Source organism: Rousettus aegyptiacus, unplaced genomic scaffold (assembly GCF_014176215.1).
Source record: "Rousettus aegyptiacus isolate mRouAeg1 unplaced genomic scaffold, mRouAeg1.p scaffold_m13_p_12, whole genome shotgun sequence".
Taxonomy (NCBI): Eukaryota; Metazoa; Chordata; class Mammalia; order Chiroptera; family Pteropodidae; genus Rousettus; species Rousettus aegyptiacus.
Genome location: NW_023416287.1, coordinates 49,470,065 through 49,487,080, shown reverse-complemented (window position 1 = coordinate 49,487,080; position 17,016 = coordinate 49,470,065). Strand labels below are relative to the sequence as shown.

Genomic DNA, 17,016 nt, shown 5'->3' with positions numbered 1-17,016 from the left:
ATGCAAATTTAACAAAATTATATGTTGTTAGGCTTCTAAAATTCGCAAAAGTTCCTCCTGTGGCACCTCTGCTTGAATATCTTTCAGAACTCCTGACAAAAGCCTGAGCAGATTAGCTGTCAGACAGTAATCACTGGTAAACCCCTTCTCTGACCCAACTAGCCTCACATTGATGTTTCCTTACATCTTTTGAAAATTGGTATTGAAATGCAAAATAAAATAAAATAAAATAAAATTGTTGTTAATTGAAAGCTAAACAAGGTATCATAAAAGATAAAAGAAAATTACTTTCATGTTTAGTTATTGAGGCTGTTCATTGGCTGCTTCATTGTAAAAGAATTAAGTATTATGAAAATTCATGGTTCAGCTCCTATAGAGCTAAGTTTTATAATTAAATCAACAAGTTCGTATTTTTTTTTCTCAGTGAACAGAATCTTTTATTAGATATTTTTTGGACCCATGACCATTTTTAGGTCTCAGGTTTAGGGATTCTTGCCATCAAGAGTAACAGAATTTTTTTTACTGGAAAAAGATACAGTTTTCGAATCCATGTTTAGCTTCAAGAAATAAGTCCACCTGTCCTAAAAACCACATGTTAGCATCTGGACAGACAGAAAATAGCCAGGTTCTTTCTTGCTGATCCCACTGAACATATATCTTTGCGTATCAAGTAACTTTAACATGGAAACAATAGGAATAATAATTCAGAAGAAGAGCCCACTATTACTCTTCTGACTTCAGCAGCCAGGATCTCCCAGTTGAACACTGATTCTAAATAGTATTACAATGAAGATGTTTGAATGTTTTATAAATTAGAGTTTTAAAAATCATATATAAGTAAGTAGAGCAGGTTGGTTCATTTTTCTGAATACCAAAGAAAAAAATGTCAAATGTGTGAATCAGGCTTAAGTAATTAAATACAAGTTTTCTGACCACCAAATCTTTCTCTCTGTTTTCTCCACTTTTTCTAGAAGTAGGAAGGAGGGACTTCCAGGTTACTCAAGGTAGGCCTTAGATTGGGGCCTCAAGAGCTCTTCTTTAGCTAAGAAGCACTCTACTATGATTCACCCAGCCTATGCCAGAGTTGACAATAGACATAGCTTACTCCTGGAGCCAAGGACTGATGTTTAACTAGACTTGGTCACTCCTGTGGAGGACTACAATCTCCTTGGACAAACATCATGCTAAGGAAATAGAATAGTTGTCCCAAAAGAAGCAGGGGCCTTAGGAACAGTATATTCTGTCATAGAAACACATTTGATTATAGGTAAAAACCGGAAGGAGAGATAAATTATCATAGCTGAAAAAAGCTTAGTAATAAATTAATTATGCAGATTTTTAGTCAGGGAGCACACTGGATAGGTTTTGAAGGAAAAGAGAAAAACAGATTGAGTGTTGTAGCTTTAAATGAGTATGCTGTAGGTTCAGGCTATTCTTAAGTTCTCTACCTCTTATGAAAGATATACCAATCATTAATGACTAGAAAATGCTGACAGTGTCATTTTTTGCCAGGTGTTATGGCAGTTTACAGCATTAAAGCATTCTTCTGGTCTTATTCTGTGCCCTCTCCTTTGTATTCCCCTGATGCTCATCTTCAGCCTCTCAAACTAGCCTTTTGTTTCCCTTCTTGCTGCCTTTGTTCTACTCCAGCCCTTCTTATACCTTACCTCCCGATCAGCCATTTAATTTTATCAGGGTCATCTTCCTGAAACCTGGACTGATAATTATAATAACTATAAAAATTTTTATTTTATGAAATTATGATTGTAATATTGTTCTCTGAAAGAATATTTTAAGTAAGAAGTGTTAAAAATAAAATGTTCTTGTTTCTCAATTTTACTTTTCAGAGGTAATTATTGTTAACAACTAGATGCCTGTCCGTGCAAAATTTTACAAGATAGAATCTTAGTATAAGTTCATTTGTGAATGTAGGTGGATAAAATTTAATAAATGTTAGCAAGCCCACATTTTATTACAAGAATAATATTCCATATAAGACCTGTACTTCACATGATACAAAAGTAAATACCAAATAGATTCATGATGTACACACAGAAATTAAACTGTAAGAATTTATAAGGAAAATAAGGAAGATGTTTTTGTAATACAGTTGTACCCTGAACAACACGAGACTTAGGGCACCAACACCCTCATAGATGAAAATCCACATATAATTTTGACTCCTCCAGAACTTAGCAGTCTTCCCTTGGGGGAGATTGGTTCCAGGACCCCCTTGGATACCAAAATCCTCGGATGCTCAAGTCCCTGATATATAAAATGACATAGAACAACAATTCATAGAGTCGACCCCTACATCCATGAATTCCCAACCGCAAATTGAAAATATTGTTTTTAATCCTTGGTTGATTGAACCTATGGGTGAGAAACCTGGGGATACCTCCATAGGGCCAACTGTGTGTGTGTGTGTGTGTGTGTGTGTGTGTATTTTAGGCAAGACAACCCTTGATTGAACTCACAGATTGCAAGGACCTTGTCAGTTTACAATCTCTTTTTTACACCTAGAATACCTGGTCATCCTAGGTGATCTCCCATCCAAGTACTAACCAGGCCCAACCCCTCTTAGCTACCGTGATCAGATGGAATCGGGCTTGTTCAGGGTAGCATGGCCAAAGACTCTAAGTGTATATTTTTGACAAAAATCCTCGTAAGTGGGTGGATCTCTGCAATTCAAACCCCTGTTGTTCGAAGTTCAGCTATTTATCTTTTTAAGCTTGATGTAAAACACAAAAATCATTTTGAAAAGATTGACAGATTTGGTTATATAAGAATTTAAACTTCCGAATGCTGTAAGATACCATGAAGAAAGTCTAAATACAAACAGAAGACCTGGGAAATTATTTTCAACATTTATAGCAGTGAACACGCTGGTGGCTATAATATGCAGACTTGATACAGGTTAATAAGAAGTAGACAAAACACTCCATTAGAAAAAATAGGCAAAGAATAAGAGGAGGCAACTCACAGAAAAAAAAATCCAAATATCACGTAAATATGAAAAGATACCTACCCAACCTTGCTCATGATTGAAATGAAATAAAACAAGTGTTACAGGAAGTTTAAGTTTGTATAATATCGGATGTTATGCAGTGATGTGGAGAAATGTGAATGTGCAGACTATACGTTCTGCAACCTCTTATTAGGCAATTTGGAAGTATTGATCAAAATTTAAACATTGCATATCAAGCTTATTTCTAGCAGTTTATCAGTCATAATATTCCCAAATGCACAGGGATATATATATCTAAGTATTTTCATTGCAATTCACTAAATTTATATAGCCCTAGATTGCCTAGTGAGTAAACTCCAGACTCTTGGTCATGAGAGTTAATACATCAACCAGCTTTTATTATTATAATTATTTAATATATGTTAAAGTATTGGAAGAAGGCAAAAGTATAAAAAGCACTGCCCCTTGTATACTAGATTAACTAACTATAGAGAAAATGAAATAAATACCAAATGCAAATCAATTTTACATGTGACTGCAGTATAGAGTGCATGCAGTGTTGCTTGTACACATTAAAGTAGAATGGTCTGGACTTGTCAGATGAGTGAGACATCAACAGATCAAGAATTGAAGGAAGACACTTCAAGATTCCAAGCTTGGATAACTGGGCTCAGTTAGCTCAGTTGACTGAGCTAAGTAATAATATCAAAATAAATAGAATTTAGAGATCAAGTTAAGAACTCTGGCTGCAATATTAGAGGCCTTGTTCTAATCCCAGTTAATAGTTATTACTGCATCTTCCATTATTTTTCTCTCTAATTTAATAAGGTATGTATATGGAATTTTTTCTCCAAGAACTTTCTGAACCATTACACTACCATGCTTTTGTTTATACAGTAGATTCTCTTATATAGTAGTCTCTTATCTGAGAGGGATATGTTCCAAGAACCATGCCCCCCTCCCCAGTAGATGCCTGCATCCACAGATTGTACTGAATCCTAAATATACTATGTTTTTTCCTATACATACAAACCTTTTCACTTAAAGTCTTCTCTCAATTGCCAGTATCACTAATCTTGCACTTTGAGGTCAGTTTAAGCAAAGTAAGGGTTACTTGAACACTATCACTGCGCTCCTGCAACAGTCTGATAACTGTGATGGCTGCTAAGTGACAAATGGGCGGAGAGCATGCACAGTGTGGAGACACTGCACGGAAGGATGATTCATGTCTCCAAGCTGGATGGAGCAGAATGGTGTAGATTTCATCACACTACTTAAAACGGCATACGATTTAAAACTTACGAATTGTCTATTTCTGCATTTTTCCATTTAATGTTTTCAGACTATGATTGACCATCACTAACTGCAGAAAGCCAAACCGAACATAAGCAGGGTCCACTGTATCCTTTCTTCCACCTGATCCCTCCCCTCCATTCTCCTCCTATCATACTTCTTATCTTTCAGTATTTCGTTCAAATATTGTACTTTCCCCTGAAGTATCCTAGGTCCTTTCCTCCTCTGAAATCAGGTTTAATTATTTATTCTTTTGATTGCTTGGACCTTGATTAAAGGATTATATCTAAGACTGGCTGGAATTACAATCAACTCACATTCCCTAGAAGATTTTGATTTCCTCCCTCGTCAGAGATTACATGTTATTCCATTTTGTTTCTCTATGAATCTTTCAGTTTAGAATTTGAGACTTTAAGTAAAGGAGAGGAAAATAATTTTGGAATAATTCAGACACTTACATGTTAAACAAAAATCATCTTAGTATAAGCAGCAGTTGATTGCATCTCACCTGAATTTACACCCCCCCCATATTTTGTTTATGTGTCAGTTAACTTTTGACTGGACCATCCCATAAAGTTACCCTGATGCTGCACTAGAACATCAGTGTTCTATATAGAGGCTTCATTAAAATTGCCCTTGGCTAGTGATATAGTGCAAGTGTGAAAACAGTTCCAAACTTTTCTTCTGGGAGTTTCCTACTGCTTTTCCACAGCCCGGTACTTAATAGGCACTTAATAAACATTTGTTGGATGAACAAATGAAAAAAAAAATAGATGCCAAAAGGTCATGTTACATTTGGATTTGAGCATGGAGGTATATTTTGGTGCCCTACAGAAATACCATTCAGGTGAACAGGTGTTTATTAAGCAGTACAATTCTAGAGCTAGACTGACCCTATTCCTGAGAAGCTTTTCTTCTGGTATTCAAACTCCCAGAGCTCCAATTGGTTTGAAGGAGATCAATGAACTGCCTGACATTTTGTGTCCACGTATACATGACATATTTGTTAGATATTTGATAAAAGATGAAGGAGACGATTCATCATTTAAGGAGTGCATTATTTGGTGTATATGTGCACTTTGATGGGTGGAGGAGAGAGAATCTATTAATCGTAACAAATTATAGAAGGGCTATGACTGAAATACAGTTACAAACCCCCAGTTTAGCTTATCCTCCATGATCATGGTTAGAGGAGGTACATGCTCCGTCAGCCCATCTTGGTGTACAGAGCACTGTGTGGTATAGCCCCTTTCCACTTCTCCAGCCCCCAAGGGACCACACTTGCCCTGCTCACTGGGCTACAGCCACATAGGCCTTCTTTCTGTCCATTAACTGCCCAAACACTCCTGCTTCACAGCTTTGGTTCATGCTATTCTTTCCCAAACTCTTGGCATGTTGGCTCCTTCACAAAGTTCAAGTCTCTTCAAATTAAATGTCATCTCTTTAGTGGATCTTACTGCAACCATTCTAAATGGCTACCGATGTTCTCCTCTTTCCCCACAACATTCTTTATCTTAGCATCCTATCTGTTTTTCCTACAGAAGTTAGTGTTTTTAATTTAATTTATTTTAATTTGATCTGATTACTAATTTATTTATTGTCTCTCACCCACCCCAGTCTATATATTCTCAGCTATCTGAGGGCAGGGCCTATGTCTACCTGCTGACCACAGTGCTCACAGAGTGTCGATGTTCAATTAATCAATATTTGAATGGAATAAATGAATCTGAGTAGGTAGAAAATACATAACACTATCATGTTCCAGGCAGATGAAAGTTAACGAGCAAAGTAGTGTAAGAAAAGCCCAGTAAGTATGTGTGGTACAGTAAATCTGTGCCCCCTACCCAGGACAAACAGTAATACAATGTCATCATATCAAGTATTTAGAAATCATTTTGGGGAAGATGTAAGCAGATCTTAAACACAAAGTTAGGGAGTTTGGACTTTGTCCCACATGCATTTGTTTCCCATTAAAGTTTTAATTAAGACAATAAAATGAACAAGAAGATTAACCTAGCTCTGGTGGGCAGTGCTAGTCTTTATTTTAATTATATTGTATTATAATTATTGAATTGCTTATCTCTTTCCCCACCAGACTGTGATCTCCTACAGGGCAAGGTACAAAGTCTGAATCACCATATGAGACCCCAGCTCAGAGTGCAGTACTTGGTACATAAGGAAGCATGCAATTAATATGTTTCGAATGGGAGAGTGAATGAATAAATAAACTTTGGGGAGCAGTTATGCTGCCATAGCTTAGATCTTCCTTCTCTGAACCACCCTTTTCTCTGAGGGTATCAGAATGGAGGATCAGATAAGCACCGAGCACACAGCAGTGGTGTTGCTGAAGTCCCTCCAACAGCAGCTGGTGGCAGACATAGTCTTGTCTCTTGGCTCAGAGTAACCTCGTGAGGGAAATATGGTACAGGGTTAACAACAGATATGCTGCCTGACTCTGAGAGTGGCATACACTGCAATGATTAATATATACAGCAAGCATTTTCTTGCCAAAGTTTAGTTGATTCAATCTAAATATTCTTTCAGAGAGGGCTCCTTAATTATAATGACATGGTATAAATATAAGAAGAAAGAATGTCAATTATCACTTTGTATAATAACAGTGTTAGTGTTCATGCACATAAATTATAAGTAAGTTTACGTATTTAAAAGCAAGAAAAGTGCTCAGTTTTGCAATTTAAAACTTTGAATATGCCACATTTAAAAGTTATGTCATTACAACCAGTAGAAGTTAGTAATCACCACTAAAATGCATATTCTTAGTTGATGAACTACTTATAGTAAAATCCTTTAAAATTCATTTGAAAGGGCAAAATTTAAAGGCACCTATGTTATATTTATTTGCACGCATTTCAGACTCATCCAATGTGCTTTGAACACTTATTATGTAGCAAATATTGTGAAAGCTTCTAGAGTCACATTGGTCAAAATAGCAGTTCCTAGTCATGGGTGGCAATTTAAATTTAAAGTTTAGTTAATTAAAAATAAATTTTAAGTTCCTCAGTCTCACTAGCACATTTCAAGTGCTCCATAGCCACTTGTGGCTACATGCTACCACATTCAACGGTGCAGAATAGAACACTTAGATAACAACAGAAAGTTCTATTGCACAGCTATAAAGAAAAGATGTAAATATGACCTATCATGAGAGCAACAGTCATAGCATCAGGATCTACTGATACGTGTCTAGGATTTATTTTTGGAGCTGATATATTTGCCCACATTGAAGAAAACACTGAAAAGTATCCCTGTTCCCAGTAGACAATAATCCTACTCAGTGCTAAATCCACCTGTGGTTACTAGATGAGTGATGAGGTCTTACCCTTGTCAGGTTCTTATCTGTTTGAGCTAGTTGTATGTTTTGTTATTTTGTTTTAAACCAGCTGCAATGTAGTTTTCCAAAATGACATTTTGAAAGCAAGCAACTTCAAAGTATAAGCTTAGACCTGAACCTATCCTTTATGTTCTAATCTACTAGCTATAAGTTCCTCTGTCTATAAAAGTAATAACTCAAAACAGTTTTGGCTGAGTTCCTGCGCCTCTTCACTGGATCTAGGATTTGAAGAGTCTCAGTGAATAGGAGAGCTTATCATAAACTATCTGACAGTGCATACATCAGAAGGGTTTATTGGATAAAGATGTAATCTTAGACTATCTGCTCCAGATATTTTATCATATTCTTATTCTCTTGCAGATCACCTACAAAGCAGTCAGTTCCTTTGACCCAGAAATAGACTTATCCAATCAAAGTGGAAGAGTTTCAAAACTGGGAAATGAAACCCATTTTCTGTTTTTTGGACTGTATCCGGGGACAACATACTCCTTTACCATCCGAGCTAGCACAGCTAAGGGTTTTGGACCTCCAGCAACAAATCAGTTCACCACCAAAATATCAGGTATTATACATTATGAGCTACGTCTTTTATCAGAAGTGGCATTTTATACTTCGAGTATGCAAAATTTACCCAAACTTACACATTGTGTTCAAATGAATACTTTCAGATGTCTGAAAATCAGACTCATGGGATTAAATGAAATACTGTAAATATTTATAATTTGGGAGCTTACAGTCCTTCTGTGTTAAAAAGTAGCTACTATTTCAACAGTGTGTTTTGGAGGTTTGGACATGAGCAGAAAGTTCTATTCTTTGCACTCTTATCCCCTTCGTATTCCCAAGTTACCAGAGCAGGAGTGATGGAAAAATCTCTGTAACGAGCAATGAATGATTGAGTGTTCAACAGAAAGACAGCATTATATGGAGTCGCTGCCAGAAGGATCAACCTTCCTTGGGACCTTAATCATTAGTAGTTTCACATCCTACAGAGAGAGGGGACAACAAAGGGGGTCGCACTAGCAACTGATAGCCTCCAGCTTTTTGCTTGTAGAAACTCAACGGCACCATCTGAGAAAAGATATAACTTGAGAAATATTTCTGGGCATATGCAACTGTGCAGAAAATGTCTTTGTGCTTCAGACTGGAGGGGATGAATTGCCATCTGGTATGGGATATATAACAGCAATAAACACATTCCATAGACATTTTCTTTTTCCATATTTTCCCCTTTGGGTATTGGTAGGGATGTATTTGAATTTAAGCTTTGACTGTTTTGGCTGGGGGTAGAGGAGCAGGAGGTGGGTGAAGGAGGTAGCTCTTTTAATCAGTCAGGGTTAGCTAGATATTTAGCCTGATTTATCTATATATTGTCCCTCAGAGTTTTCTAAAAGTTTTTGTTTGGAATTGAAGGAATGAAAATACAACTAGAGTACTGTAAGTGTTCTGCTAGGTTTTGAGGGAGGGAGCTTTGGGATTTTTTTTAAAGCAATTATAACTTAAGGGGAAAGTTTTTATTGTGTAAGATTTTATTTATGAGCACAAAATTGAAATTTAATTTACACTTGATACTTAATATTAAATATTAGGTTATAAGAACAGTATGGAGAGTTGGAAAAGAAGAAGATCTTAGGAGGTTAAGAAAATGACATAGATTTTACAAATGAATGAATAGAAAGACCACTGGGCTTGGAAACAGAAATTATGGGTTCTAGTTATAATTTCTTCACATACTTCCTCTCTGATATTGATTGGGTGAATTGACCTTCTGATATAAATTAAGATAGTATTGTCTGGTGAATGAATTTATCATAGAGATTTAAAGAAAAAATATATACCAATGTGTATACCTCTAAGCCTCATCCCCCTTTATAGGTAACTTTCTCCTATAAGATTGTTATCTTACAGGAGGTATTCTTTTCGAAAAAATAAATGACTTTTACTATTTTTATTAAATAAAAATTCTTGTTGATATGGGTTCTGAGCACTGCTAGCACAAGTTCATGCAATTCTATCCAAAAGCAAAGAAAGCTGACATTTTGATTAGCCTACATAGGCTCATGAAGAATAACTATTTGATTTTTATAGTCCAAAAAAATTACAGTTTGTGGGCCACTATTTCCTACTTTTATGGGCCTCAGATAGAGAACTATTCTCTATATAAAATGTAATTCTGTATTATGAATTGGAGTTAATTTTTAATAGAATTGGAGTTAATTTTTAATGCTGAGAAAATCCGATAAATGGAACTGAGATATAACCTGTGTCTTTACATAAAAGCTCTTTATATGTAAGGGATTTTTAAAAACTATATTAGCAAAAAAATGATCTCTAGTGTTCTCATCAGGTACCTATACGTGGGATGTGAGAGGGCACGTGGGTCGTGAAAAGACTGTGTTGTCCTCTCATCCCAGCCTTCATGAAATGATTTCTCTCGTCCATGACGATCACAAATCATCAAAGAGTTTTGTAGTTATCTCTCTTAATAAGACTTAACAATCTACAAAGAATGGCAGGAAATGGTCTTAGAAACAGGATTCACATTGGGAAGAGAATTAACATTTGTAGAATTATATTTGCCTGACTCTCTTTATCTATTATCTCTTTGAATTCCCACAATAACTTTTAAAAGTAATTTCTCCTATTTTGAAAGATGAGTAAACTAAAGCTCCAGAGATAATTAGGATACCGAAGCTCTTATGCTGGTTAAAACAAAACAGAACAAAAAGACACACCCAAGACTTTCTTGTTTCTATTCCCATATCTTCTCCACTGTGGTGATTTCCCTGAGGGCCCACCAGTGGTCATTCATCTCAGCAAGCCTGTCTGGCTCCTGTGGTCCTCTTTAAATCACCAGATGGATCTTTGGTACACAAAGAGCCTTGACTTAGATGGAAGTACTGTAAAGTTCAGTTTTATGATCCTAGTAACTATTTCTTAATATGCATTTGAAGTATATTTTTTGAAGAAAAGCATACCTGCAAAAAAGCACACAAATTATGTGTCCAGCTCAGTGAGTTTTCACAAGCTCACTATACCCATTTAGCAAGAATCCAAACAGAAATTTGAGAAATAGAATATTACTAACACCACACAAGCCCCACTTTACGCCCTCTCCCAACTTAAATTCTGAAATCAAAGAAGTCAACATATTCTGGTTTTAGCAGTTGTCTGTGATATTCTGTGTAGAGTACATACATAAAGGCTGCTCATGGTTGGTTGGTAGCTGCAATTTAATCCAAGGGCACTATGTTCTTAATGGTCTTTGTAAATTAAAGTAGAAAGAAAGCTGAAAAGATAAACCAGAAATAACGCATCTCCCATCTTATGCATTTTTTCCTCAGCACCCTCTATGCCGGCTTATGAACTTGAGACCCCTTTGAATCAAACTGACAATACAGTGACAGTCATGCTGAAACCTGCACACAGCCGAGGCGCGCCGGTCAGGTACTGAGCAGAGAAGGGGTGGGCTGGCTCTAGAGAGATGAAAACTAAAATCAAATTGATTAATGTCTTGCGTTTGTTTTCTAGGGCTTTGCTACAAACCTCAGTCAACATGTAAACCTGTGTCTTTATTAGCTCTAATTGAAAGAAATGACTAAGGGAAAGGAAAGTGCTGTGATGTGGGGTGATCTGAGTATTGTGTAAAGAGTTTGATTCTGATGTAAGTGGGTTGTTCTTTGAAGATAAAGAACAAAAGCCCCCCGTCTGTTGAGAGGTGACTTTATTTCTAAAAGTAATTGCTTGTAGCAATTTAGTTACCCAAGGGCACTTGGCATTTTTATCCTGAGCGCTATTTTTTAAATGGACCTTTTTCTTTGTTTGTTTACCTGGGGTTTTAAGTCAGTTAGTTAACTTTTAGTTAACTTTGCTAATTTCTCAATTGAATATGCTATGTATAATTTTTTTTAAAGAAATATGATTGGAAAGAGTATTGTGAAGTCTTTATGTGAACAGATTTAAGTTTATTACCAAACGCAGATCTCATTTCACATTCCATGATGATTTATAGAGCTAAGAAATTACAAAGCGTAACTTTGAATGAATAAAATAAATTTATTCTTCCTAGGAAGGAGCAAATGAATGCCTGAATAACTCTTGAATATGAACTTGTCATAAGTTCATTAATCTATATAAATGAATTTTCTACTTGTTTCCAAGGGATTTAGATATTTTGTATTATCAGAAGTGATTTCCTTCAAAATAACCTATTATTTTCAATAGCATACTCCAGGGAAACATTTACAGTCACAATTAAGGCCATATAGGAATTGTTTCTGTGTTCCTTTTGTAGAATTTTATTTTATTAACCTTTTGAAACCTGGCTCTATTTAATCATGTTTTCACTATAGTATCATAGGACAATCAGATGGACTTCTTTTTTCTGATAAGAAATATACAAGCTTCAATCCACAGAGTGAAGAGTAAAAACAATAATGTTAGTTGATAATGAAATCAAATTAGAATGGGATCACAGAAATTTAATTTAAATATCTATAAAATTTTATGAAACAATTTTTAATTTACTCTGTTGGCTGAACATAGCTCATGTAAGAGATTTAGGATTGCTATTTGTAAGTGCAGTTTGTGAGAATACTATGAAATATGGAAAAGCTCTATTGCAAATTTAAGATATTGCTGCTAGAAAAATGATGCCTCTGACACCACCAGGCCCTTTGGGTTGATTTGTGTGTGTGTTGAGGGGTTGCACTGCTCTGAACGACCCAAGGCACACTCATTAGATGGCTGTCCAAGACCCAAGTGTACCTGGCCACGGGTCAGATTTTTTTCACTCTAAAAAGCTGAATTATTATTAAGTGAAAATTGATGCTCTGTCTACGGCCTTGGGAGTATCATTTTTTTTCCAACCAATTTAACAGTTGCCCAGATTCAGCAATAATGGGCCATTAAGACAGAAGCCAGTGTTCTACTACAGAAGCATCACAATAAAATGAAAGGATAGAGGTCACTCACTTTCAGTGCCTCCAAACTGAAGGAAGCTGAAACCCTAACCATTTCTCCAAACAGCCTGTTATTCCCTATTCTACTTTATTTTTATATAAATTCCTTTTGTATCTTTTCTATTCTTCTTGCATTGTTCCTTCAAATGCTTTCAGTCAGATTTCCACCATGTCTTTGTATAGATCTTTCCAACTCTGTTTTCAAATAATATTCCTTTGGACAATCTATGTTAGCCTTCTTCCCAAAACCCCTTCCCTTATCTGTTTAAAGCGTCATTTGCATTCCAAATGACTATTCATGTTTTCTATCTCATGTGTGTTGCTAAGGCATGATTTTGTTGTTGTTTTCATGTAAACCTTTCTAGTTGTTTTTGGAGACTTTGAAGCCTTATTAGTTAGTTAATTATAGATATCCTCTAACACCTTATTTTTATGTCTATAGAAATACAGATTCAAATGCTAGTCACAGTGTCCAAAATACATAGTTTTCACCACAGGTCTTATATTATTTTATCAGGCCCAGATCACTACCTCTGCTGAGATTTCAGTTTATGTTATCATATCCTCTTTCACAGTTGTCACAATGCCTTTTTTCCAGGTTCAGCACTGTTCTGCTTTGATTAAACATTATCCTGTTTTCGGTTAAACATTCCTTGAATTTGACAGGGTCACTTTGCATTCTGCCTCTAGGATACCTTCTTCCACAATGTTAGCATCGTAAAATTAACAAATTTACATCTGTGTTCATCATCTAAATCCATAATGCTAGAATCAAGATCAACTCTTGCGAGACACCACTCAGTAAGCATTACTAGCACATCACTACAGATACCCCCTTTAGTGGAAAGGATGCTCGTCTTAAATGCGTAAATTGTACTGGTACAAATTTGAGAAAGGAAATTATCTCAACCTCACCTGTCCAAAGATTTTTTTGTGTGAATGTTCTCTTCAAGAAATTTATTATTATAGTACAACATAATAGCACTGATTATCTATTGAGTAAATGGAAGACCAATATATCTAGAAAGACTACTTTGGAGAAAAAAAAAAGTCCACAATACTCTCAAACTAAAGGGGGTATATGAAAATTTTCAATTTCATTTGCTGTTTAGAGAAATAGAACTCTGATTAGGAAATCATAGGGACCTAAAATATAAAGCCATGATGTAGATTAAAACATTTGAACACATCTGGAAATTTGCAAAATGCACATGTAGTCAAACTTCAATACGAGAAAGCTTTTCCCAAATGATAAGATAAAATACTAGAAGAAAGAAGGGAAATGGAAGTGAACATCTGTTTGCTTTCCTGGATTTTGCACAGTATTATGAGTTCAAAAATACTGTCATTGTGTGATTTCCAAAACCCATTCTTTCAATTGATTTGATTTTTCTTTAATCCATATTCATTGGTGTTGAAAATTCAGTCATACTTCATTTATGCACTTCACTAAGTTAGGTGGTTGTGTATTGATCCCACTACAAATACTCAGCTTGGTTAATGCAGATTCTTGAAATTGCACTAAACTCTCCATGTAAATGATTGCTGTCTTTTTATTGATCAACATATCAGCTCTGTCACATAAAATTATTTAAATCCTGAGATGGCCAGGAAGAACACAAATTCCATCATTCCAACCAGTGAACTAGCACCTAGTATAGAATTTTAATATCTGTTTATAAATTCAGGTTTTTTTATTTAATAAGACAGGAAAAAACTATTTTTGTTTTACTTATTTAGAATCACCTCTTTTCTCTCTCTTCTCCTCTCCATCGTTTATTACATGCAGACTCAATCCAGCTGAGAAAATCCTTATAATTTGCCAGTAAAAGAGCTGCTCTAAATAAAGAATGAGTTGTAGAAAGATTGTTGTGCTTTTCATGCACAACAAAATTTTTCTCTGTGTCTTTATTATTGAGATACATATATATAATCTACTGTATGCAATATCCCTCATTAATGATATTTTATACCTTCTAATGGTCTATATGCTTGAGACTTAATCAAATTTTTGAGCCTTAGGTGATTTTGTTTTCAAATGACTCTTATTTTTGTTCTTTAGGCATTGTTCCTTTAATTTGTTCATAGATATTCTGGAGCTACATGTCTTCTTAATTAAAACTCGGTGCTTAATATGTTAATTAATTGAACATTCTGATATTTATTTCAGTGAAATGTTAAAAGATTAAGTATTAATTTTTTGATTCATTCATTCAAAAGAAATTATTGAGTGAGGAAAATATCTATTACAGTTGTCTGTCCATGAGAAGGGGAAGTAGGCAATCATCACATCAACAACCAAAACATTAAAATTGATGCCTTAAACATGTGAGTGTAACTTTAATTTATGGCAGCTACTTTGTCTTCTAATGAAGGTAGCCCCAATTATTTTAATGTTGTGCTTTTATTGTCATTGGTAACTTATTATACTATGGTTGTCCTAGCAACCGAATGCTTCCTCAATGGTTACCTTTAAAAATCAATTCGTGAATAGTTTCTGTTGCTGAGAATCAGGATCAAAATCTTAAAGCAAATGGGAACCTCATTACATTATGAATAGGGAAGAGATGAGGGCATAAGGAATGGAAGAAATATTTGCTTTACTTTTTAAAGCTTGTACCCTAGGTAAGTAAGATTTCAAATGAGATAGGAAATATTTCCTGTTAGTAAAAGGCAAGCATGAATGTTTTATTCATCCAAAACACTCTGATTAAAACAAAAAAAAGACTTGTCTCATGTAGTAACTTCAGTTGCAATATAAATCAAGAATTTATTTATTTTTATGTAATATGTCCAGATTTTTATTAAATTGATTTTGCCTTGAATTCATTGTTGTAGTAGACTTTGCAAATGTCTGCTATTTTTATATATCATTTATCATTTTTTCCTATGTGAGGCTGCTTTGCCTCACATAGTTAACTTTTAATACCCGATTTACTCAAACTACTCATCAAATGTTCTTTTATAACAAATTAGAAACGTATTATAGAATGCTATTTTTTCTCATTATCAAGTTCTTTATCCTTTGAAAAATCTATGCTGTACTCTTAGAACAAGATGAAGGACAAGTTTATATTCCAATGAGGATAAATAGGCAGAACAGCAATTGCATTTATTTTAAGAAAATTTGTTACTTTATAAAAACATTTGACTTGGTCCTGGAGCTCAATGGAAAATGAAATTTATTTTCTTTATGGGCCACAAGCCTGCATTCATGTCTCCAGCTGGTTATCACATATCAGTTTTTGTTAAAGGGTCTTAGCATGAGAGTGGGAGTCAGAGTGTCTGCAAAATGTATCATCTCAAATGGGACAGTGAAATAAATCTCTTGACAATAAAAACAAAGAAAGAGAACATTATTATTAATGAAAGGCAGAGATAATCATACATTTTGGTCTAAATGTTCTATATTAGGAATTACAATTGTTGGTATTGGATTGAATATGGTTTGGAAGTTTGATGTTATGAAATATGGACGGATTTTTAAAAACAGTTTTTAAAACAGCAATTATCTTTTGGGTTGTCTACAGGTGGTATGTCCAAGGAAAGACATTTTCACTCCATTAACACCACCTTCTCGGATATTCCATTCTCTTCTCTTTTGAACATATCAACATTATAGGGTTTTTGTGAAGATTAAATTAGGTAATGTTTTTTAAAGCACTTCAAACCATATTTCTCACATACTAAATACTATATGTGTTTTTCTTGTGTAGCAGTCTTCAGACCATGTCAGAAGACTGGTTGTAATGGCTCTTTTCATAGGATCAGCTTTGGTCCTCTAACTTTTCCTTTGTGTGCCTGTTTTGTTCAAATCTGATGTCACAAAAAAATCTAATTTTACATGAAATATAAAGATTTAACAATTGTCTATCAATAAAATCATAAATATAGCTTATGTAAATTCTGATAGCTCTACTGAATTTTAAATTTTGATTGCATCTGGCTATCTGTATTTATCTGTATTTATGTATTTGCAAGTGTTTAGGAACTGATATAAGCAGATAATGAACTCTCTCCTAGCCGCAATTCTATAGAACTCTTTAGTTTTATAGGTTTAGAGCTAAAGGTTAGATGTTTCCCCGTTGACCTCTGAATCACTAACTAATCATGTTTACTATCAGCTCTATTGAAAAAACTTAACCATGAAACAAAAGGAAACTGATATTCTGTATATAACCGCTCTATAAGTGAAGACCCATGAAGATGCAATGAGACATGTCACTTGCTTGTCTCAGTGAAATCTAATGTTTTCTTCATGCTTGAAGAATCAGATTCTTCTTCCACTTTCTCCAGAGAAAGATATTTTTGATTCAAGTGCCATTTTCTGGTTATATTAGAATCGAATTCCCGGATTCTATAAATTATCTTTTTAATCAGAATTGTTTTGTCCAAGAGTTCGATCTTGAGCCAGTTAAATAATGATTTGAAAATATTTATTATTA

The 17,016-nt window shown here is 34.8% G+C and overlaps 1 protein-coding gene across 7 annotated transcripts in view; it reads left to right on the top strand.

Moving 5' to 3' along the window:
• The window catches only part of PTPRM (protein tyrosine phosphatase receptor type M), a 691,775-nt gene that overhangs the window by 411,291 nt on the left and 263,468 nt on the right, over positions 1–17,016 (top strand). For all 7 annotated transcript variants that reach the window (XM_016120972.2, XM_036229038.1, XM_016120973.2 and 4 more), the window contains exons 10-11: positions 7,974–8,175; positions 10,955–11,057. In XM_016120972.2, the coding sequence (XP_015976458.1) occupies positions 7,974–8,175; positions 10,955–11,057 (305 nt within the window). The remainder of the gene's footprint in view (positions 1–7,973; positions 8,176–10,954; positions 11,058–17,016) is intronic.